Below are 26,273 nucleotides of genomic sequence, written 5' to 3'. Positions count from 1 at the left end.
TTTATTCATAGATCCAGTCAAAGATGTATTTTAGTCATTTCTGGTTTAAATTGAGATCCCTTCCCTTTATAACTCACTTATCCTCCGCCATTCCCAAGTCAAGGGTCGTATATACTGACCCAATAGCATATCTTGCAAACTAGTGCCAATCAACAATTTTAAGCATCATTTTCATTCTCAGTGACTCAGAATTAGTAAAGTTTGACTACATTTATTTCAGAAGCATTTTGGCTGTAGAGCAGTGTTATGAGTGAGGCACATTGTGGACCTTTTACTTGAAACTATCCTATTAAATATTCCACCATACTATTGGGTGGAAGTGAAAATAACTATGAACTGATTTCTTATTTTAATGAGAGAATGGAGTGAAAGCCACAGAATGAAGACGATGGACTTCAAAAAAGCAGACTTTAACAAACATGGAGAACTAGTAGATAAGGTCCCTGTGCACTACCTTGTGAAGGACAAAGGAGGTGGAATGCCTGAGGATCTAACTCTTTGGCAGGGACTTAAAAATATAAATGAAGTCATATACTTTATATAAAGTAGAGTTATAACAACTAGGAAATGTCAGTTTTGCTTACAAGCTCTCTGATGGAGAGGTTAATTAAATTAATAAATGAAATGGCCAAGAAATAAAAATAGCATTTAAATGTTAGCTCTGGGCTCAAACATTTACATTCATATGTTCTCAAGCAGATTCACTAATCTTGTCTGCTTTTTCTTCTTTACCCTGCCATTGGATGCCTGTGAATTGTCACGTTTTTCCCAATCTAAGAGAACAACTTTCTGTACAACTACATTCATTTGGTATTTCACATTTCAATATGGCATCCTGTAAGGCAAGGTTAGGGGGTGTTTATATTGGAACTTGCTGACAAAATCAATTTCTCCAGTGAAGAATCCCTAGTAAGAAAGTGGTTTTTTTTTTTTGTTTTTTGTTTTTTGTTGTTTTTTTTTTTTTTTTGCAAGTAAGCAGCACGAGCACTTTATACCTGTAGAAATGGTTGAAGCATGAAGGGACATATGAATCTTTAGCACATTAAGTGGGCAACATTATCTCCTGAAAATGTAAACAAACTTTTTTGTCTGAGCGATTGGCTGAACAAGAAATAGGACTGAGTGGACTTGTAGGCTCTAAAATTTTACATTGTTTTATTTTTGAATGTAGTTATTTTTTGTATATAATTCTATATTTTTAAGTTCAACTTTCATGATAGATTGCACTACAGTACTTGTATTAGGTGAATTGAAAAATGCTATTTCTTTTGTTTTTTACAGTGCATATATTTAATCAAAAATAAATATAAAGTGAGCACTGTACACTTCATATTTGAAAATGTAGAAAACATCCAAAAATATTTAAATAATGGTATTCTATTGTTTAACAATGCGGTTAATCACGAGTAATTTTTTTAATCACTTGACAGCTCTAATGGCAATAGATATCAGATACATCTCTAGGTTCTTTTAGCATTAGGAGGAAGGATCTTAAAGGGAATGAGGAGCTGAATATCCATTCCTGCTTCATGGTATATCTGCATTGCTAGCCATTTGTTGTATTAACAGAGTAAGAGTGCCTGCAGCCAAAGAAGGAATAAAGATAGAGTGCATATGTGTTTCTTCCATTGTCTACTGCAGTTTTTATAAAACTGAAGTTAAAAACTTGGTGGCTTAAAAGTTCCCAAGTTCAAACGCACTGGGTTAGTGGTGGTGTTGCAAATGTACAACTAAAACTCCTGATGACCCCAGTGTTGCGGACTCTGAGATTTAGTCACAAGTCTTGCAACATTTGGTGTTTTTTTTTTTTTTAATCTTAATACTCCAGCTCCTGGAGGAACTTCATTAGGCAAGAACCTGAGCTTTCACTTTTTTTAAAAAATTTAAAGTTTCTAGCTCTCATGGTTTGTGGAGAAAACAGGGCGGGCGCAAGGATGTTTTGCACCCTAGGCGCGCCCCTCCCCCCCCCCGAGCCCTGTGGCAGCTCTCCGCCCTGAGGTGCCCCTCTCAGCAGCTCCCCCCCTTCACCCTGAGGTGCCTCCCCCCGGCCCGGGGAGCTGTGCGGCAGCTCCCCGCCCTAGCTCACCTCTGCTCCGCCTCCTCCCCGAGCACGCCGTCGCCGCTCCACTTCTCCTGCCTCCCAGGCTTGCAGCGCCAAGAAGCTGTTTGGCACTGCAAGCCTGGGAGGGAGAGAAGCAGAGCGTGCTCAGGGGAGGAGGCGGAGCAGAGGTGAGCTGGGGCGGGGAGTTCCCCTGCGTGCTGCCCCCCCCACTTGCTGCAGGCGGTCCTCCCCACGCCCCCCTGCCCCAGCTCCCTCCGCCTAAATGCTGATGACGACTGGGGCGGCCGAAGATGCAGTCGCTGCTGAAGGACCCGAAATGCCGCCCCTCAAATGCTAGTGCCCTAGGTGACCGCCTAGGTCGCCTAATGGGTTGTACCGGCCCTGAGAGAAAAGCTTGAAAGTATGACCTCAGTGCACCATAAAGGCTAAGAAACCAAAGGTGGTAATTTAAAAAAAAAAAAAAGTATTCTCCTTGAAACTCGTATGATTTTTTTAATCCAATCGTGATTTTTTTTTTTTTTTGCAGGGGGAGAGGGGTGATTCATGATTTTTGCTTTCTCATATGTTGAGGCCTGCACTGGAGAATATAGCTGTGTGTTTCGTTTAAAAAATGACTAGTTAGTTTATTCATATGAACCTGCCATTCTTTGGCTCAACTATATCTAGTATCTTTTGTGGTAATAAGTACTGCTGGTGATGGCCTCTTACAACTAAAAAAAGCATCATGTCAGTATTGAAGGCAGCTATCATTTTCATTTCCTAGGCCATGAACTAAGATTTTGAGCTTTGGAGGCTCTCGATACATGTCACTTCAGTGTCTTGATTGAACTGGTTTCCTCTTGTCATTAAAACTGATTCCTCCATATTCAGCTGAAATGTCTTATTAGCAGAAGGTAACTTTTGACACTGATTGTATATTTTCTTCCTTATTAACTTATGAAGAAAGTCCCTGGTTGTTGTTTTTTTCCCTCGCTTTTCCACACTGAAAAGAAGAATAAATAAAACCAACAACACAGGCACTGGAATTTATTGCTGGATGCAAACAACCTTACCACATTAAGTTTTAGGTGGATGTGGATGTGTCAGTATTTGGTCTGAGACTTATTTCAAGAGTTTTCAAGCTAATGTCAAAAAGGAGCAATCGGATATTAATGCTGCAAAATGAAAATATTTGTGATAGCTTGCAAATATTTTTAAAATGCCACCACTATTTACCATGCAATACCATGTGATACTTCCAATAAAGACTGTGGTGGTGGGGGTTTAGGGGGACTGTGACCTGAATTAATATAGTATTTTTTCATCTTTTAAAAATTTGTCTTAAATGTCAGATCATTTTCAGAATGTAATCAGGAAGGATGTCTTTCAGACAGCATCGGTGAAGAACAGCAGCTGGTATTAAGTGAGCTGAAATCTTCTGATTATGCATGATCCCCTTTCTGTGGAGAGATGCAGAGGCATTCCTATCCTCTTTGCTTTGCAGGTAGTGAGCAGTTCACGTAGGGCCTGATTCTGCTATCCATATTTATGCTGACAAAGAGGCTAGTCTTGCAGCTAAGGTATAGGAGATTCAGGAGAATTTAGTTTCAGTTCCTGCCTTTCACAAGCTTCTTGTGTAATTCTGGGGGGAAGTCATTTAATTTCTTTATCTCAGTTCCTCTAAAGTTCGTTATTGCATAAAAAGTTGTGGGCACTTCAGTGACTTTACCACAACATCAGTAAAGTCATATTAAAAATACTCATTGAGCTACTTAGGGCAGGTCTTCACTACGGGGGGGAGGGGGGGTCGATTTAAGGAACGCAAATTCAGCTACGCGAATAGCGTAGCTGAATTCGACCTATCGGAGCCGACTTACCCCGCTGTGAGGACGGCGGCAAAATCTACCTCCACAGCTCCCCGTCGACGGCGCTTACTCCCACCTCCGCTGGTGGAGTAAGAGCGTTGATTCAGGCATCGATTGTCGCGTCCCGACGAGACGCGATAATTCGATACCCGAGAGATCGATTTCTACCTGCCGATTCAGGCGGGTAGTGTAGACCTAGCCTTAGTGCTATTTAGATAATTCAGTTTTAGTTTAGGAATCTCATATCAGCAACAGGTGACATCAGTTAATTATAAGGACAATATTCTGTTGATTCCTAGAAGAAAATCAGAGGTGTAAAATGTGAACTAACGTGTATATGTCTGTTAATTTTTATTTATATTAAAATGAAATTGGGCTACACTAGGGGAGGTGCCGTACATATATACATACATGGAAGAGACCATCCCTGACCCAAAGGGTTTACAGTCTAAACAGAGAAGGGGTCAGAGGCTAAACAGACTTATGTGCAGTCACTCAGGCTAGGTCTACACTACCCACCTGAATCGGCGGGTAGAAATCGACCTCTCGGGGATCGAATCGATCCCCGAATCGACGCTCTTACTCCACCAGGGGAGGTGGGAGTAAGCGCCGTCGACAGAAAGCCGCAGAAGTCGATTTTGCCGCCGTCCTCACAGCGGGGTAAGTTGGCTGCAATACGTCGAATTCAGCTACGCTATTCATGTAGCTGAATTTGCGTATCTTAAATCGACTCCCCTCTGTAGTGTAGGTGTACCCTCAGTGACAGAGGTGGAAATAGAACCCAGGCATTGCCAGTCCTTCACTTCTCCCGAGTGGTTATCCCTGCCTTTTCACTGATATCTGTCAGGGAGGGTGCAAGGATCCATCCTCCCCCTTCCTTTCTTGTGCACCCTATACAATGATCAGGGAGAATTGCAGTCCCTGAACTTCAGACATTTCACATTGTCCTGAAGAGGGTGTCCAAGTGGAGCATGGTCCCTCCCCGCTCCAGGCAGAGTGCATGTGCTGAGGGGACAAGCTGCAAGTGTTTGGGGTTCCTACTTAGAGCTCTGGCTAAATATTCTAATTTAACCTTAAGTGACCATGTTTCTAATACTGTTTCTCACTATAAATCATTCTGTATAAGTTATTCCAGTACAAATGAGGGATCTGAATTTGTCAGCTCAGTGTTTCCTATGAGGTACTCTTTATCCTCAGCTCCTTTTGATTTCCATGTCAGTTGAGGGTAGACAGCACCTAATATTTTATAGGTCAGACCTAAATTCTGCTATCCAGCCATATCTCTGGGAATTTTTATGACAGAAAACATAAGATTGACAGTTTGCAAACTTCAGCTGAGAGAAATGGGGTGCATATACCTGCTGCTTAGCATGAACCTCTTTCAAAGTAAGAAGCCATCTTTCAAAGTAGGGTTGCCCTCATTTTGAGCGTTAGTGTTGGGAATCATTATTGAAAGAGGTGATGTCAAACGAACATGCTTATATTCTTCCATTAAGAGAGAAAGAGGAAAGCATTATACAGTCAATCAATCAAAAAAGGCAGTGTGTTGCTAGAAAAAGTTGCACATCTCAGCACTTTCTGAGAACAACCTATATTAGTATAGGTATGAAAACTAATAAACACTTTAATGCAGTGATTATTCAGCACTTAAAAAAAAAACAAATGCAGCAGCAAGTGGCAATCTATTTCTTATTTGATACTGAACCGCAAAAGTAAATTCTTTGTCACTGAAATGTTAATTACTAGAAACATGGCTGCTAATCATTTCTTCCCCCACCCACCCCGCTGCTGTATATTTTATAAATGTGTGTACCCCTCCCAGTAGAGGAGATCTCTCTGAGTAATGAGCTAAAAATGCCAAGGGAGGAAGCTGAATTTACTGGAAGTTTTGCAGTGTATGTATGTGAGGTTTAGGCTCTGGCTCTTTGTCTCAAAATGTTTTGCTTGGATAAAAAGATGCAATATGGAAGAAGTCACACCCTTCCCTGTTTCTTACTGTATTAAAATATATTTAATATCTGGAAAGCCTATTATAGAGACATTTAAACCTAAACTTAGTGAATTAGTAGAAGCTATATGGAAAGGAAAAATTGTGTGCTGGCAAAGGAACTGACTAGATGAGATGACAGGCCTTTTTTCCATCTGCAATATCTATAGACATGGGCTTAGTTTATTATGTTGGGTCAGGCAATCTGGGCCTTCACTCTCACTTTCTCAATTTTATTGAGATTTTCATGATATTTGCTGCTTTTCCTTAATGTCCCATGGCTGGAATCAAGAGGCAGCATGAGCCTCTCAACTTTCACTTTTTTAAAAAAAGTGAAAACCTTGTGGTTGCAGTGGAAAAACTAGAAAATGTGAAGCGAGAGCCCTGTAAAGGCTCAAAAACCAGAAGGCAAATATAAAGAATCCAAACTTATTATTTAAAACCTTATTACTTTTAGGCCAATATTATTACTTTTTTGGGGGGTCTGCTTCACTACTGTTTTTCTAATGCTTGGGTTTGTTGATATTGCACTTCTCAACCCAGTGCAGGATCTGGAGGTATTTGTTTCCTGTATGTAATTAGCAGGATGAGCTGTTTCTGTTGTGCTGGATTTTCTCTGCCTCTCTTCTTTCTTTGAGTCCTCAGAAGAAAATATCCAATTCAGAACCCCAAACACAGAACTAACCGTGCAGAACATCATCAAATAGTGTTCATTTCTCCATTTGACATTGGAATGGTGGTATGTCAATCAATGAAGAGTCCAAAAATGCTTGCTACAAGTTTGGTATAAGATCAGAAACTCAAGAGGCATGTGATGAAAGAAATAGAGGCAATCCAGAAGAAATATGCATGGTGCAGGAGAGAGGTGGGAGAAATGTGTTGTGCCCCCAAAAGGTACACTGCCATTGTAGAGGAATAGTTAATCTTTATGCAGAGATTGACTTGTAATGTTGCCAAGGCCAGTGCAAGCTTGGTTATTGGTTCTGAAAGTAATTAATACTGCTAAAGATCTAAGTTTACTTTAAAAGTGTTTTTTGCATTCCAGGAAGTATCTGTGTATATATCCATGTTCTTGTGTGGCCCCCATCACTATACCATTTCAGCACACCTTCTGGTGGACCCTCGAGTTTTTCTTGTTTGTTCTTGATTTTATTCCTCTTCATATTTTGTGGGCTCACAAACTGACTTATTCTGTTTTTGCTTTCACTGGTGTAAATGAGGAATAACTCCATTGAAGTAAATGGATTCACACCAGTATAAAACTGGTACGAACAGTATTAGCCAGTATTAGCATTTTGAGTCTTGAAGTGGACAGTAGAAAAGACCAATGATGAATCCTACCTATTGTTACAGAGGACAGAATGCATATATACTTTCTTCCACCTCTCTGACTAACTTACACAAACTAACAGAACATAAGTACTCTCACAATACTGCCCTTAATTTGATTTGTGGCATTCCATTAGCAGATCTTCTGTGTATCAGAAGAATAGTGACTAATGATTCCCAGATTTTTGGTAGTATAAAAGGAGGACAGACACTCTTTGGGATTTTTCCTTTATTATGATGGAACAACCATTCTGATTAATCAAATGATATCTGGTCTACAATGACTCAGCTGTGGATGAAGGCTTATTATCCCCAGGTTAGCCAGGCTATTTATGAGACTGGCTTCCTACAAATCCAAGGATATTAATAACTGAGGGTGAAAAAATTGTTCTCTCTGAAAATGAAGAATGATGCTCTATTTTAAAATACTCTTTTAATGTGGAAGTTATGGTGTTGAGGTTACAGCTAACACTGGAGTTCATGGACTTGCCTTCTGATTTAGGTCTTCAGAAGGGCGGATGTCCTGGCATTGTGATTTCAGAAATGGCACTTAATTGTATCAATTTCAGTACCTCCACTTTCCAGCACATCCTTTTGAGAGGGGAGAACTTTCTTAAGGCCAGCATTAATAGGACTAAATGAGTCACAACTATTTCAGTTTGAGGAACTCTCTGCCATAACTGTGACATAAGAACATAAGAGTGGCCATATTGAGTCAGACCAAAGATCCCTCTAGCCCAGTATCCTGTTTTCCAACAATGACCAATGCCAGGTGCCCCAGAGGGAATGAACAGAACAAGTAACCATCAAGTGATCCGTCCCCTGTAGCCCATTTCCCAGCTTCTGGCAAAATCAGGACCTGATTACATTTCTATAGTCTTTTTTTTTTTTTTTCTAAAATGGAATCTAGACTATTAGATTCTTTCTAAGTTTCTAGTTGATCCCTCAGTGTTTCAAGTTGGGAGACTGCCATACTGAAAGCCTTTACTTTTCCATCTTCTCTCTTGAATACTGTTGTTTATCAGCTAATGTTAATGGTGAAGTTATTTGGCATCTCTCTTCTGAAGGACCAAAACAGTAATTCAATCATTTGCAAAAAAGCCATGATTCCTAGTTCTAGCTTATCAGCTATTTTAGAACACGATTAATCTCATGGTAATCAACTTAATGCACTATATTTATCAACATTAGCTTATGTTGGGATACTCACACTAGCAAAATTGTATTTCTAACCTTGGCATAAATATTGCATGATGGAGAGAGAACTTATACTGGGAGATGTGATGTGCTGCAAGTTATTGAGTGAAAATAATTTTCCCCTCCTGTTTTTGCTCTACCTGTAGTGTAGGAGACAGAGTGCTGACATCTCTGGTCTGCTAAAGCCACTTGGTGCTGTGTAAGCTGCTACACAGTGCTAAATGGCCAGATATTCCCAACAGAGAATTTCCATTGTATAGGGAAATCTCTGCTGCCATAGAACTGGTAGAGGTTGCATAGTTGCCTCCTACAGTAGCCACCAGCAAACCCCTAGCATAAGGGGAAGTAGAGTGTGTTGGGTGGGGTAGAGCTTTTCTCCCCTATGCTTATTTCTCCACTGGTGCTCCAGCTTTAATGTTCGTGTGGGCTGGGTAACCTTGAATCAGAAAGCTGTATTTGGCTTTCTGTGGCTGCATCTCTTCACTATATCAGGGCCTGAATGCCTTAGTGCAAACAAGCTACCTGTCGCTCTGCAAGCACAAGACTAGAAGGCCAAGTCTTTAATTGATGATTGAGTTTTTGTGGGTGATTTGTATGTGCTGTTTATATCGTTTTCTTTTTCATAATAGTCTTTTTTCCTTTGAAAAGACTTTGGCTGACAAGTGTTTGATGGGAATGAAATGTGGCTTGTGATCTTCATATTCCCATCTGTTAATAAACATGACGAAACCGTGTCTTAAAATGTTTGGCACTGACATGATAAAAGGAATGGCAAATGACACAAAAAGAATATATCTGAGGTCGCATCTACACACACTGTTGCGCTGAAATAACTACACCGGTTGTAATTCACACCATTTCTTATTTCAGCACAAGTCTGGGTGTGGACACTTATTTCAAAATCCAAGTGTCCTATTTCAGTGTTGCTTAAGTCGGTAAGTCAATCTTTTACTTTTACAGGGAGTCCTCAGACTTGCGATGCCCGACTTACATCGGATGCCACCTACAGCACTTTTCAATTGACTGCCCGTTTTGCCCCTACAATGCTTGTTTTGCCTTTAAGATGCTCAATTTGCATAAAGGTCACTTGAAATCACTTCCTGGTTGCGTTTATACTGGTATTGAGCTGGAAGGGGTCACTTCTGATTGGCTTTGAGGCAGCAGGGTAGCTTGCTGCTGGGTAGTGTTGCCGCTTGTTTTTGATTGACTGAGCCCAGGGCCAGGAGCCAAGAAGAAAGCTTGAACAATGATTGGCTGAGGCGCAGCATGTGTGCCGTCTCCCTGGCTTCTGAGCCTATGTTGCCAGCATTCTGAGCAGCATATGTGAGTTTGTTTGTTTGAATGCTGTTTACAAATTCAGTGTACAGTAAATACACTGATGTTGCAACATTAGTCATCTATAATTCATTTAGTACAAAAATTTGGGTTATTATGGTGAAAATAGTGTATCAGGCCTTGGTTCAGGAACCAATCCCCCCTTCGTACCATTGATTCCTATGGGAAAAGCGGTTTTGACTTACAACATTTCGACCTACAACGCAATTTTGAGGAATGAATTGTGTCGTAAGTCTGAGGACTCCTGTACTTTGACTGTGAAATAAGTGTCCACACCCAGACATGTGCTGAAATAACAAATGGTGTGAATTACAACTGGTTAAGTTTTGGTGCAAATTTGCATGTTGACCAGTCCTCATTGCCTGACCCAATGCCCGTTGCAGTCAATAGAAAGCCTCCTGTTGACTTCAGTAGGCCTTTGATTTAAGCCTGAATGAGTGTATGAAGTAAAATGTTTCCTAAATATCCTGCTGTAGATTTAATGTTTTTTGAAAACAAGATTTGTGGAATGCATCTCCACTTTGCTATTAATATTAGAAACACTGAAAATTACAGGTTTTACTGCTTCAGGAAAGCACTTAAGCAGATGTTTAAGTCCCATTGAAGTTGCTGAATTTAAACACGTGCTTAAGTGATTTCCTGAGCCAGGACCTAAGTATCACCAGACGTTACATGGACAGGAGTTATACCATACTATGGTGGTTATAAGTGCCTCCAGTAAAACCTCTAATTTTCAATGTTTCTAGTATTAGTAGTAGCAAAGTGGAGAGACTCTCCATGAATCTTTTATTTATTTATTTATTTATTTATTTATTTAAAAACAACAGTGTAGCAGGATACTAATGAAAGTGGGGCTAAATTATTTTCATCCAGCTGATTATATCCACAGGACAGATTATTCTACAATGGTTGATAAAGACAAAAGATCTTTAAAATAAAAAATAGAAAACTCTACAGTTTGTTTATAATAAATCTTAAAGCACCACTGAATCCCAAGTTGACAGATGGGTGTCATATACACAGCTATTAAGGTGCTTAGAAATTTGCTCCTACTATGATAACCTATTATCAATATAAACATGACCAATGAGACAAATAAAAATAATTAGATTAAGAATATAAGCATTTATAGGACCTTTTCAAAAAGACTGCTAGGTACTTAAATGGTTTTATTTCTAGTAGCATTCTAATTTTGCCTTAATGAAATATTAACTTTCAGTAACTACTTAACTTATTCATAAAAAGTGGCAGCACATCTGTTAATATCACAAAGATATTCATACAGGTGGGATGTGTGTGGTGCCGTCTTTTTCTTTGGTGGTAATTATGAATAGATCAAAAAAAATCACAAGAGCAACTTTCAAATGGACTTTGGGGAGAAAAAGTGTTGAAATGGGACTTCAGGCAGTGCTTGCAGACCAGCAATTGTGAGTGTTACGAAAAATCTCCCCAGGAAGGACCTGTGTGTATGTGTGTGTGTGTGTGTGTGTGTGTGTGAGGGAGAGAGAGAGAGATTTTTAAGTTGAATTTTTAATATTAGTGAAAAGTGCTGGATTGACGACTCTGAGAGGAAACAATTTCTCAATGTAGCTACAGAAAAAGCCAAGACATCAACAGTGCAAGCACAGCAGAGGCAGCACAAGTTGCCCTGAGAATGTGTTTCAGCCTTTCAGAGAAATAGCCTCACAGCATGTGTTCTTGACATGGTAGATAATGCGTACATACATTTTTGCTAGTACCACTTCATCTGTACCCTTTTGGTGCCTGTTGTCTAGCGTTTTCTAGTTCAAACAAGATTTAAGGGGGGTGGGGTGGGGGAGGAAGATTTTTTTGGTCTTGATTAGAGTGTTTAATGTATAAGATTAAATATTAGATATGCTAAAGGCTCTCTGGTTATGGCTTTAGGGGATATTTGCAATTCCATCCATTTTAGGAGATGTTGCCTTTAGGAATGCTGATTAGAGCTGGTCAGAATGGTTCCTCCTCCCCCCATCCCGCCCAAGTGGGAAAACTTCAAAAATATTTTTAACTTTTTAATGAAATCAAATCCCCAAAGATTTAGATTGGGAAATGGTACTGTGTTGTCACATGGGAGGTGTAGTTTGGGTGCCTCAAACTCCCATTCTCTTCTGTGGGTCAGGCTTCCCAGCTGGACTTCATCTCCCATGATGCACCACAGCCACGGGACTCCCATGAAGCACTATAGTGAGCTAGCAAAAGGTGAGACCATGTTTCTTCATGGGAAATGTAGTCCAGTCAGGGAGCCTGAGCAGTGGAGGAGAATGAACGCATGAGGACTCAACCTACTCCTGTCAGGAGGCACTGTAGTGGCATTTCTGAGTGGAAACATTTTGACTTTTGAATACAACCAAGCCATTTAGATTTTTAGCCATAAACCAAAAACGTTCCAATTCTTGAGTCTTCATTTTTTTGTTGAAAAGATGAAATTTTCCTGGGCGAGCAGATGCTTTCAGCAAAAATGTGTTGAGTGGAAAACCTAATTTTCCTTTGAAAAACCAGTTTGGATGGATAATTTTTGACAAAAGCGCAGCTAAGAGCCATTCACATTGTGATGGGACAGACTACATTGTAGGTGGCAGAATATACAGCTTGCCCACAGGATTCTCAACACTCCATTTGTATGGAAATATGAGTATCACTCACGTGTGTTCAACTCATTACTCATAGATTGTAGAATTTCCTGCCTGCCAAAGAACTGTAGCTTGTCACATCAAATCATGACCCATGTATGCATTTTTATTAAGGCTTGAATTAAGCATTTAGCCACAGCCCAGTGGAAGGGGTAGTCTGGCACTTCACATCCCAACCCTAATGTCAAAAAGACTTCACTAATCCTGTTTCCCAAGTCAAGACATATCTCAGAAGAGATTTGTTTTAATATATATGAGCAACGTAGGGCCAATTTATTAAGCTTTAAGCAATCTTGTTTTAAGATGGAACTTCTTCTGACTGGCAATTCTTTAAAATCAGAGTATTCAATAATAGTTAAACCACTAATTGTTTTATGCTATTCTATTTGCAGTATATTCCTTTGCTAGATACATCTTTTAAAAGTGAACTCATTATTTCCAGAAAAAAGTGTGTGTGTGTGTGTGTGTGTGTGGAAGTTTCCCAAACAATCTGTGGTATTGGGTATTATTGGATGAAGTATGTGAATTACTTTGGCTATAACTTTTATTTACACAGGACTATATTTGTGGATTTTGACATACAAATCCTGTATAAAGCAAGGAAATGCATTAGGAATGAGATCAGTTTGTTAGGAAAGAGGTTGAGGCCCACACTTAACGTCAATTAAGAGCAATTTGGAGTGGCAAGTTTTGTAAACGCCATCTGAACTCCATTTACAGAGCATAACCAATAACCAGTTGATGTGCTGCCAAAATTCCACTAGGGGATCTTTTCAAATGTTTTGTGTTAGTTTGTGAATACATATGACATGCCTTAGGTAAAATGTTTTCTACCTGACCAAAAGTCACCAATTCCATATCCTTCCCTGGCACATCTCAGAAAATGCATCTGTTTCATATTGTTCCCCCTCCGCCCCGCACCAATCCACCAATCTTCACCCCTGCTCCTTCTGACCACCATTCTCCTTCATTCCCTGTCACCTCAAATAGGCTCTTCTATGTGGTTCCCCAAACAGCAACAGTTCATCTTGGGCCTCATGAGTTTGATGGTGAGTGGGTTTCCCCTAGCGGTGGGTTGGATGGTTACTTAGGGTTATAGGTCCCTCTTGATTCCTGAGTAGGGCAGACCTCCTTTGACTGTTGATAGTCTCATCTAGTCACAGACTGTGGGGGAGTGTTTCTCCCCCTTCTTTGCAAAAAGTAAGTAGTTCCTTTTTGCTTTTCCTTTTTTTTTTTTTTTTTTGGCACAAGGAGCTGTAGACCAATGTGGAATTGGCCCGAGTATGATTTTAATTTTTAAGCTGCCAGTTTTCCCCATGCCCCCCCACCCCAAATAATGAAAAACATTACAAATTGCTAAACCACTGTGTATGGAAAGAAATGTAACAAAAATACAAGTTGATAGTGTGGCCTGTTCGGGGGGAAGGGGGGAAAAGAGGGCATGTGCTGAGCCTAGTGGCCTGCTAAGCAAGGCTGACACCTTCTTAATGAGTCTTTGGCCCTTCGTCCCTTCAGGAGCCCTTAACTGGGGAGGAGGGGTTACTTAGGGAGAACAGGGATTTCAAAAGCCCTCTCTTAAGTGACTAGAGGAGCTAGTGACCAGGAGCAGTAAATGGGAGTGTTGTGAGGGAGTTGAGCGAGGGCACTCAACTCCCTCTCAACAGAGCCAGATACACCGAACGTTATCTAAACTTACACCAGCAAATGCTCCTCACCAAAACAAACAGAAAAAAGGTACAAGAGTAAAAATAATGCAGGTAGAAGTCCAGCAGCAGAGTGGAGGCTATCCAGTTTATTGCACTGAATACATGATTACCTGCCTTGTGGGCAGGTAACATGTGCATTTGGTGCAAGCAGCTCATGATCCTCAGAAACCAAGTATGGGCTCTTGAGGCCAGAGTGGCTGAACTGGAGGAACTAAAGGGCACTGAGAGGTACATAGAGGAGATTTTCCAGGACGCAATACATTGGTCCACCCACATCTGACAGCCTCTGCGCTGTTGAGGTGGATGAAAGTCTTGGGGAAGGAGACCATCAGACTGTAATGGAGGGAAACGATCTCATAGTTGGGATCCTCCTTTCAGATTATGTCATGGTATCCTCTGTATGGAGGATACCCTCCTGGAGAGGGAACCCAGGAAGAGACAGGTAATAGTAATGGGGAGTTTGATAACCAATAGAACCACAGGGTAAATTGCCTGCCTGGTGTGAAGGTTGCGGATCTGTCGAGGTATCTAGATAGACTAATGTGCAGTGCTGTGGCCAGTGTTCCCTCTAATTTTTCCCTCACACATAATCTCCATATTGGTTCACATAACAAAATTCATGTGGTGGCGGTGGGGCCGATGGGTTCGGAATGTGGAAGGGGGCTCAGGGTTGGGGTGAGGGCTCTGGCTGGGGGTGCAGGCTCTGGGGTAGGGCTGGGGATGAGGGGTTTGGGGACAGGCTGCCCCAGGGCTACAGTGGGGAGAGAGGACTCCCCCCAGCTCTCTCTCCCTGCAGCAGCATCCTGGGACTCTCGTCTCTCCCAGCCCGCACAGCCCCGCTGGGGCTGGAACAGAATTGTGTCTCTCCTTGACTGCCACGCACAGACCAGCTGGGGCTGGGAGGGATGCCCCAAACTTAGTCCCCACCCCCACCTGACCCCACCCACTCCCTATTTCCCCCACCACCTCACCTTCCACGTCCTCTCCAGGGTCCAGAAGGCACCTAATTAGTGGAGCCATGCCTGCGTGGCTCCAGTAATTAGGTGTGTGGCCCTACGTTCCCTCTTGTGCGGTCGCCCAGGCGTGAACTTTAGAGAGAACGTAGCTGGGGAGAAGCTGGTGATCATGGTACACCTAGGTACCCATGAAATAGGGAAAGGTAGGGGACAGGGCCTAGAGTCCAATTTAGGCCGCTAGGTAAGAGATTAAAGTCCAGGACTCCCATGGTACATTCTCTGAAGTGCTTCCAGTTCCACATTTAAGATAGGCAGAGCCACAGAGTCTCAATGTGTGGATGACCTGATGATGTTTGGAGGAAGGATTTAGGTTTATTAGGAACTGGGAAACTTTTGAGGAAGGAGGAGCCTATACAGGATAGATGGGCTCCACTTAAACCAAAATGGAAGCAGATTGATGGCATTTAGAATCAAAAAGCTCAGAGAGGAATTTTTTAAACTAAGGGCTGGGGGAAAGTTGACAGGTGCTGAGGAGCATGTAGTTTGGATAGAGACATCCCTTAGGGGAGGGCCTATTAATGGGGATTCTCTATATTCTAATAAAGAGGAAAGGATAGAAGTTTATAAAGTACAGGTAGGGGCTGAAGAGAAACAGTCAAATGAAGAGTCCCAGTCATCACATGAAGGCAGACAACTAATGCAAGAAGTCTAAATAGTAAGATGGGTGAACTTGAATAACTGGTATTAAATAAGGATACTGATCTAATAGACATCACAGAAACTTGATGGAATGATGATGATCAATGGGACATGGTAATATCAGGGTACAAAATATAATAGAGTAGTTCATGCTGGTTGGGGAGTGGCACTATATGTGAAAGCATTACATTGAATATAGTAAAAATCTTAAATGACTCAAACTATACCATAGAGATTTTATGGGTAGAAATTCCATGCTTGAATAATAAGAGTATAGCAGTACGGATATACTACCGACCACTTGACCAGTATGTGATTATGAAATGCTGAGGGAGCCTAGAGAGACTATAAAAATAGAACTCAATAATGATGAATTTCAAGTATCTCCATATCGACTGGGTACATGTCACCTAGGACGTGATGCAGAGCTAAAAGTTCTAAACCACATAAATGACTGCTTCTTGGAGCAGCTAGACCTCGAACCCACAAGTGGCACACAGGATATCATCAAAGTGGTGAATGTGGCAGGGAGGGAAGGAATGCTAATCACAATAGCATTTAACTTCAAAAAGGGAACTATACAAAAATGAGGAAGCTAGTTAAATCTAGTTAAATGGAAATTAAAAGGAACAGTCATGAGTGAAATGCCTGCAAACAGCATGAAAAGTTTTCAAAAACACCATAATAGAGGCTCAAATTTGAACATATATCCCAAATAAAAAAGCAGACCAAAAACATGCCACCATGACTGAACATCAGAGTAAAGAAGGCAGTTAGAGGCAAACAGGCATTCTTTAAAAATTGGAAGACACATTCTATTGAGGAAATTAGAAAGGAGCATAAACTCTGGCAAATGAAGTGTAAAAGTACAAATCGGCAGGCCAAAGAGAATATGAGCAGCAACTACCAAAAGACACAAACTAACAGCTACAAATTGTTTAAGTACATCAGAAGCAGGAATCTAGCCAATCAATTTGTGGGGCCACTGGATGATTTAATGTGCTAAAGGAGCACTCAAGGTAGGCAAGGCTGTTGTGGAAGCAGCTGGCATTGGTCACTGTCAAAAGATGGGATATTGGGCTAGATGGACCATTGTTCTCATCCAGTATGGCCATTCTTATGTTAACACTTATCATTAGACATCAGGGGCCTATCCTGCCCACTCCTTTAATGCATAAAAATGTACATATCTATGTATGCTGCTAAAACAGTGTTAACATACTGCCTGAGCTGATCCTTCACACAATAGCCTGATGCATTGTAATCTGAGTCTGCTGCCTCTGGGAGATCCTGGGATGTAATTTCTGTGAGGGAGAAGGGGGCGGCTGGGTAATGTCCCTGTGTCACTTCACAGCCCCCATACTAGTATAATGTTCCTTACAAGTGACTCTTTGTGCTGTGCAATAATACAAGAATCTCATGAGCACAGTAATCCTATGTGTTCTACAATGTTATGTACTTTCTGGCCTGACTCTCTGCCAGAGCGATGCAAAGCATTCTTAGTGTAGAGGAGAATCTGGCCCTTTGAGTTGTTCTTAATGGATTATTTTGCTACATATTATTACTGTATGCCAAAAGAGTGGTTTGACACTTGATTGTACCATATCAGTCTGACTTTCTCCTGTTTTGATTTATTTTATTTTAGATTTTCTGGCTTATGAAGAAGTACACTAACAGACTGAGAAGCATGGCTTGTCAAGGTGATGACTACTTAGATTCCCTTCCACTGCCGGTTCAGCGGTAAGAGCTGATGTAATGTGTAGCCAGTGATTTATTGTGTGATGTTATAATTTACATTTAAAAATATATAATACACCTCTACCCCAAGATAACGCTGTCCTCGGGAGCCAAAAAATCTTACCGCTTTATGGGTGAAACCGCGTTATATCGAACTTGCTTTGATCCCCCGGAGTGCGCAACCCCGCCCCCTGGAGCACTGCTTTACCGTGTTCTATCCGAATTCGTATTATATCGGGTCGCATTATATCAGGTAGAGATGTATCTCTATTGTATGCTAAATAGAGTTAAATTGTAGGATTATGGAATATAAGATCAGTAGTAGAAGGGCTAATTATTTATTAGGTATGTAAGTAAGTAGGGTTGAAATGCAAGGCCTACAGCCTGAGGCCTGTAAGATTTTTAGCTTAGTCATATTAGGCCATAGAATTAAGAAATGCTTGACATAAGTAAATACTAAAGAATGACCCTATGCCACAAGATTACGGGGAAAAAGACGTACCAATGGATGATATTGCGAAAAATTAACAGAGTAAATTTTTGCTTACAAGATACCCAGTAGTCAAATTTTTCTAACAGTAAACCCTGCAGTTAGGGTATATCTGTGCATAAATGCTAATGAGGTATAGTCATATGCCATTATAAAAAGAGGGTGCCCAGATTAGGAAAATTAAACTTTCTGTGGGGAAACTCCTGCAGGAACCATCCCTCTACTGATGACCAATGCATGAGACCCATCAGACCCTAACGCTTAAGGTGACCAGATGCCCTGATTTTATAGGGACAGTCCCAATATTTGGGGCTTTGTCTTATATAGGTGCCTATTACCCCCCCTCTCCCTCACCTTCCATCCCAATTTTTTCACCCTTGCTCTCTGGTCACCCAGCTAACACTATCTAGGAGGATGTGAGTATAACTATATTTGTAACTTGTGCATAGGTCTGTATAGAATTTCTATATGTTTGTAATCACTTTAATTGTAACTTTAATGAAACTTGTAGAACGGACTAACCCTTGAACTTGTGAAATGTATGTGTGGTCACTATCCTTGGTTTTTATGTGTTCCTAGAGACTCTAAACCTGAAGCAAGTATCAAAAGTGACTTTCACTCTAACCTTGAAACTGTAGCCACCAGAGCTGAACCCACAGTGATGTAATACCACATTACAAAATTCACTTCAAATAAAATAAAAGGCTGCAGGTGTCATACACATGTGAGTGAAGATAAACACGGAGTACTATATCTGAAGTCCAGTTGCTCTGGTTTGGCTCAATGAGTTTCTCTGTGGATCAAAACATCCAAACTTTGATGTTAATTTGGTTTTGTGGCTCCAGGTTTTAAAAAAACATACACATACATACTCAGCTCTTTGTATGTAAATCTGGGTCGCATTTATGCAAAGCTATTAGCAAATCTCCTATTCCATGTGTGCAGTTTGGTGTTTTGGGCATACAATTTGGTTGCTTATAAAGAGAGCATGAATTAAGTTTTTTTTTTAAATGTCGGAGTATATTTGTAGCAGTAATATAGCCGTTTCAATTACTTTATAGTATCACAATCTGATTAGTGGCTCACAGTGATGAAAGTCACCATAATGAATGGTACCCTATTTAGACTGCTGAAAACCCAACTATAGAAGTAGTTGATCATTCCTAACTTCAGTAAAAGTGAAATTATGATTGTTCAGATATTTCTTGTATAACCCACACCCACTTAGTGAGTGCTCTGTCCTCCTCTAATGGTAGCTGAGCGAAATGTAGAGGTGGTTTAAGAATCCCGAAACAGTTACACTTTCAGAAATGTCTGATCTCTTGTATGGGTTTTTTTTGTTTTGTTTTGATTTTTGGGTTTCTTTAAACGTTGTTATTAAGGTTTGTTCTGGTAAGAAAAAGGAGAGGGAGAGTATGATGGAGGAGGGAGAATGGATTGCAGTCTGTCATAATCATAACAAGACCAAAAGAGTGGCGAGTGTTTCAAAGGATGCTAAAGTAACACAAAAGACATACATAAAATGAAAGGTGAATGTGAAAGAAGGGGGTTGGTATTGGGGAAGGAAAAATACTGGGCGGGCGGGGGAGGAGGGCAAACCGCTCGTACTACTTACTCATGCGTGTGGGTTGAGTGCACAATAAGGTCCAAGGATGGTGCAAAGCAGTCCTCCCAATTTGAAAACCACAATATAATGGCTTTAATGGGTGGGATTTAAACAGAGTTGTGAAACAATTGATGTGGACTTGTAAAAGGAATAACATAGAATAGTATTTAAATGAGGACTGAGTCAGGTTTCAGAATAACACTTGGTTAACTAATAAGAAATAGGCTGTTACAACTAGTTGATGCATGCCTGTCTCAGGATTCTGGCTTTGTATTTGTGTGTGTGTGTGTGTGTGTGTGAGGGAGAGAATTGTGTTAATCAAGAGGAAATGTGGCACTGTATTGTGTTGTGAGGCATTTAACAAAAATATAAATTTTATAAAGAGTTGAACTCTTTATAACCCAACACCCTACCAGGAGTCTGTAAGACCGCTTGTTAAAATGTATTTTGTTTCCACAATGGTTGATTTAGTACTGATATCCTCTATCCTTAAGCGAGTACCACGTCCAATCTTTGTGCATCCTTGACTGCTATTAAAGTCACTAATTATGTTGAATGTGCTTGAATTCAGGACAGGCCCTTAAATTGTGTTCCTGTCCTGTTTAAATTGTTTACTCTGTTTTTCGCTCCACTATGATTTTGTGGGAAATCACAGTTTGGTTTGGGAAGTCCCTGGTGTATTGAGTCACCTCACTAGTGGTTTTCTAGCATACTGTCAGACCTATCTTCTCTAATTGACATCTGGTTTGATATATACAGTACTTAGTGTATAATTTATCTCCCCCCCCCAAAAAAAACAACAAAAAACTAAAAGAGAAAAACAAAACCACTGTTATAGAAACCTATTTTCCATCTCTCTAAGTTAAGAACACATAGTGACCAATATGAGTTTTATGAGAGAAAACATTTAGAAGTAAATTTAAATGATCCCTCTTTCAGTTAGCATTGTTTAAATGGTTTCTAGAACTATCATTAGGTTTAATATGAAACACTATTCTTTTAAGGGAATAGAGAAAAACGTTTCATGCAGATGCCATTTTCAGAGTGATAGTCATGGCCAGTTCAATACAGCTTGTTTTGGTGTATATTCCTTAAATATGCTTGATACACTGCTGTAATGTCTCAGTTTAGCTTTTTAAACTCCCAATTGATGGGAACTATTTTCCATCAGTCTTTCTCTCTGAAATTTTACTGCATTTTAATTCTCTCCATGTTTCTAGGGAATTCTTCCAAGTAGGGAGGTATGGGAAGATATTGATTTCTCCCCCCACCCCCCCATGGTAATGAAGTAAAATACAAAAGGCTGATCAGCTTTTGTTTAAACCTCATGCTGCAGCCACACTTTTTCCATCATATTTGTGGCTTTTTGCAAAGCTCCTTATGGATCGTAAAACGTTACCATGAGCTCAAGAGATTTAAAGAGGACATAACACGGTTCTTTAATTTAATGTCCGACTCACTGGTTGTTAACATGGCAAATACAGAATACCTAAACATACTTTCATGTTATAAAATGCATAATGAGAAATTGTCTACATTTATAAACAAACCTAAGAAACCTATTTTGTGCATTTCAACCTCATCTGCTAAGATAGACTCTTTTATGTCTGGCCTTGGCTCTCCTCACAGAGGATAATCTGCTTATATTCAATTTAAACAATTTAATTTCATAGGGTGTAACCTCCCCTGGTTGGAGATCCTCACTCCTGCTTTATGCTAAAATGGTCTAACAGGGCCCTAAAAGCCCTGTATCTGACTGGGGGAAGATTCTCCAGGTGTAGGAATCATGGAGGACAGCCATAAGGCTGCTTCCCGAAGACCCCATCCCAAACCTGGTAGAAGGTGTCTTGGTAGTGGGGATGTGGCCCACAGCACCATGTAGATTCTGAGCAGTACTGTGGCCCATTGAGTAGCCCCAGGGAAGGCTTAGACTGGGGCTGCCTAAATTTCTTTAGGGGCCTCTCCAGACCCTGGAACAGCCAGGATCTGGAGGATACAAAGTGGTTGAAGCTATGTTGGTCTCTGCCCTCCTCTTGGAGTGTGAGTTCCGTGCTGCCTATCTTAGCTCCCCTGAAATTCAAAGTGGGTTGAAGGCACTTTGCAGATCAGGAATGTTTAATATAGGGTTGGAATATGCTTTTAGTTCTAAAAATGAAATGTGCCCCTAGAGATGAATTAGTCATGTTTGTACTTTGCTTTGGAATTATAAAGGGCAATATATTTTATTATATAAATAAGTTTTATTCAAAGGTCAGGAGTTAGATTTTTTTTCTGGCCTGAGTACTCACATACTATCAAACACCCATGGGAGCAGATGGCTTATCTTCATTTTGCAATTGGTTTAAATCTTGGCTCTGAACATCATGTTATAATACCGTTTTCAGGCTATAGTGTCTTGCACTTGAAGCTCATAAAGCACCTTACTAATATCAACAAATCTAAACTTCAACCCTGTGATAAATATTGTATCCCTGTTTTACAGAGGAGAAAACCAAGGTCCAGTGGACAATCCTTTTATATTTGGATACCTAAAGTTAGCTATTTAATTCTTATAACTTCTGAAAATCAGGCCGCCTTTTCCTAGATGTAGTCCCGCAAATGCAAAACGTTTACTGTTAAGTGATTTGTCCAGAGTCACAGAGGAAGTCCATGGCAGAACCAGGAATAGATTGCAAGTTTCCTGATTCCCAGTCCTCTCTTTAACCAAAAGGCAATCCTTCCTCCCTTGTTGGATGTTCTTCCTTTCTTTGTTAGACTAACGAACAGAGCCCTAAGAAGGAACAATACAAATAAGGTCACCCCATGCATATTTATAGCCTTGTGCTGCTCTCTAAAATGTGCTCTGTATCAGCAGTATTCTGATAATTTATCTAAGGGAGCAGCTTAACTATTCTGTCATAAGAGCAACTTGATCTCTGCCATCAAGAAAATTATGCTTAGTTTGGCTCTCAACTCTTTAAAATCTAGACTTAAAGCATTAACTTATTCCAGTTATCTTAACGTATTTACCTGGGTTTTATTCCATGGTTGCATTAGAGTTTATCTATTGGTGTTCCCTTGTATTTGTATACAGTAGGTGAATGGAGTAATTGGTATCAATTACTAGTGAAAGGAGCTATGTAAACTCCTAATGATGATGATAGCTCCATGGCCGTATGTCACATAATGCCAATCACCAAAAACTGTGAGCTTGCTGGAAAAACAGGAGGAACATTCCATGAAACTTGTTTAAGGCCTTCATTATCATAGATTGTGCTGAATGAATGGAAAACTTGGCACCAGCAGTTTTCAGCCACCTCAACTCAGTGTCTAAAATTGTACAGGTCTGTCTCATCTTACGCTGGGGTTACGTTCCGCAGTCAGCGCCTAAAGCGAAAATCGCGTATAATCAAAATTACATTGAGTGTAATGGCGGGTGAAATCGCCCGCACTACAGAAACAGTAATTAAATTGTTATTTTTCTCTTTGTTTTTGTTTTTGTTTTGTTTTTGCTGACCATGAAAAGCTGAAATCGCACATGTTAAATGTGCCTAAGATGTGACAGACCTGTACCCATAATTTTGCATGTGAAAACAAATGCTGGATCATTTCCCGTATGGGCCATGTCTCACAACACACCTTCAGTCCTGTGACTTTCAAGATGCATCATGCATCTGGGTCAGAGGGGAGCCTACACTGAACTATGGGCCAGGTGACCAAGCTCATAGGCAAGAATGGGGACCCAAACCACAATACTCATGAGGCAATGTGGCACAATTGGGAAATGCAGTTTAATACTGAACTGACTTTAAACAAACCTTTTCAGGTCAGGTCAAATGTAGGGATAGACCTTATTACTAATGCCAAAATGGTTAATAAAATGATAAATTATTGTAGTGTTAGGTAAACACAAGATTGCATTTGCACTTACTGAATTTTAAAAGATACTTACAATTACTTTCATGCAGATGATGTTTGGAAAATGTTAGCTCACATTAACATGTCTTTGATTCCTTACTTTATTAAATGAAATGTTTTTAGCTAATCAAATACATTTCTAGGGAAATCTCTGCTTTCTGTTAACAGGTATCAAATGACAGGTATCAAAAATGTCTGAGGATAACCCCTCCTTAGCCATAAATCCATATTTTTACCTCCAGTGTATTTACATTGATTCTGGGATATAGCTTTTATATAATTCTATTTTGCTTAATCATTCTATATTTCTTTTATACAGTGTTTGCAAGATGTAAATAAGTGTTTTGTCTTGTACAGAATGGGAGTAATGGTAAAAAATCTACTGAGATACAATGGAGATGGGGCAGTATAAGAACCTATATAGAATAGAATTTGCTAATTCTGTTTGAGTCAGAGACCTTAAGAATTATATAGTTCAAATTCAGTTTAATGAACTTGGTGCAGCCTATGCACAGTTGAACAAAGTTTTTTTTCTCTCCTGAGATCATTGGACTTGAGAAACGAGAAACCTGATGAGCCTTCCAACAATGTATGCTTGACTCTGCATTCCTGATGGTCCTTAGCAATCGTAACACATGGTGTCGGGAAATGGAATGGTTCTGTCTTTTGCTCTTGCCATCTTAGTATCTAAGCATCTCACACAAAAGTGGATTTATGTAGAGTTCCCTCTAATTTTTCCCTCCCATGTGCGGAATGAATTTTGTTATGTGCACCAATATGGGGGTGATGTGGAGTGATATTGGTGGACATAACAAAATTCATGTGTCAGGGTGGGTCAGAGAGGTTCAGAGTGAGGGAGGGGGCTGAGGGCTGGGCAGAGGGTTGGGATGCAGGGGAGGGGGTGAGGGCTCTGGCTGGGGGTGTGGGCTCTGGCTGGGGGGGCTGGGGCAGAGGGGCTCAGGGCTGGGGCAGAGGATTGGGGTGTGTATGGGGGAGTGAGAGCTCCAGCTGGGGGTGTGGGCTCTGGAGTGGGCTGGGGATGAGGAATTTGGGGTGCAGTCGAGCTCCCTGGGCTTACAGTGGGGAGCCCCCAAGCTCTCTCTCCAGCAGCAGCACCTGGGCTGGGGGGGAGAGGTGCCTCACCCTCGGCTGTGGCAGGTCTGGGCTGGGCTGGGTCAGGGCCGAGGGAGGGGCTCCACAGTAGGTCTGGGGCTTGGGGAGAGGCATCTCTCGCTACCGCAGCCCTAAGCGCCTCACAGGCGCTCTATAGGCAGCTGCACGGCCATGCAGCTTAGAGGGAATTTAGGAACACCCTTGTAAGGTAGGGCACTATATTCCCTGTTTACTGATGGAGACCTGAGACAGAATTAGATTATGTGACGTGCCCAAGGTCATCCAGAAAATCTGTGGTTTTGAACTGAGGTGCCCCGCCTCCTAGTCCAGTGCCAGCATTACAAGACCATCCTTCCTCATAGCTATTACTCATGCTGGTTTTGTGTTCTCTGCATAAATGTAGGCCTTCACTTTCTAACACAATATTTCCAGCCTTCGAAGCATTAAACTTGCTTTTAAAAGAAACTATTGTTAATGAAATTAGAAATATTTCAGGTGTTTGCCAGATGCTACAGCCTCTACTGAAGACTAGTGCTTTCTGCACATGCCACGCATTGGAGCATTTTCTGCTTCTTAGGAGACTAATATGGTATAGATTAGAGGGGAATTTGACATCCTGAGTTTCTACACTTGCTGCCCAAGTGGAACTAATGGTATAATTTGGAGTGTTAGTCATTGTAACAGTTGTTTGTCTGCTGTGCAGTCACTCTCCAGGCCAGCGCTTGATTCATTCTCTCTCTCTCTCCCTCTTTTTTTTTTGGTTAAGGTATAGTGAGGTTTTTAAAGTTGGTTTAGACCCTCATAATGTCTCTTCCTAAAATCAGGAGGCAACACTTCGTTCCGAAAGCAGTACTGAAACGTTTGAATGAATCACCCTATTCAAACACCTAGCAGTGATTATTTTTAAGTGGTTCCATATTTCCAGCAGACAGATTTTTCTTCAGACATGTATTTGTTCCAACCACTCCTCTTTGCTCACAGCATTATATTGGACAGGGGCCAGCTGAGGTACTGAGTCAAAAACTTTGTTTAATCCAAGTGTGCACTTTGTCAGATACTGATATCTCAGGCCATGCCATGTTTTTAAACCAGAATTTTCTGGTATTTTAATATGACTATATATAAACAACTGAAAATACTAATTTAAAGGTCATCTGAAAACAAAAATTTGCCCTATTTTGTAGGCCTAAGAGGGTTTTTCTATAAGTCTTTCTCTGTGTGTTCTTAACATTAAAAATTCAGGTCTTGGCTATCCTGGAAGATGCTTCCTGGATTATAGAGGAGATGGATTATGAAATCAAAAGTGCCAGGGACATGATTAATTGAAGGGGAAGCAAATTTTATAGACTGTTTAAAATTCTTTGGGACAGATCTTCAGCTGGTGTAAATCAGCATAGCTCTATTTAGTGCTGATACATTAGTATACCACCAATGAGGATCTGGCCCTTTTGGTTTGTTTATACCTCTTTAACTACAACTTTTGAGAGAGAATTTTCTTTAATTTTAATACAGTCTTCAAATGAGAGCTGAGAACTTCTGATACACATTAGAGTCATCCAAGAATGGTCAAATTAAAAAAGGCTGGAGTTTCATGTCATCTCAGACAAATTTCCAGAATATCAGGTACTTAACTGGATTAGAAACTGCATGGGAAGCATCAGAAA

At 40.6% G+C, this 26,273-nt stretch overlaps 1 protein-coding gene across 1 annotated transcript in view; it reads left to right on the top strand.

Moving 5' to 3' along the window:
- Positions 1–26,273, top strand: part of INSC (INSC spindle orientation adaptor protein) — a 226,189-nt gene that overhangs the window by 56,889 nt on the left and 143,027 nt on the right. Inside the window, exon 2 of the mRNA XM_034770348.1 lies at positions 17,412–17,506. Coding sequence (XP_034626239.1) covers positions 17,424–17,506 — 83 coding nt within the window. The 5' untranslated portion in view covers positions 17,412–17,423. The remainder of the gene's footprint in view (positions 1–17,411; positions 17,507–26,273) is intronic.

Source organism: Trachemys scripta, chromosome 4 (genome assembly GCF_013100865.1).
Source record: "Trachemys scripta elegans isolate TJP31775 chromosome 4, CAS_Tse_1.0, whole genome shotgun sequence".
Classification (NCBI taxonomy): domain Eukaryota; kingdom Metazoa; phylum Chordata; order Testudines; family Emydidae; genus Trachemys; species Trachemys scripta.
Note: the sequence above shows the minus strand (reverse complement) of the source record. Positions and strands in the feature narration are given on the sequence as shown.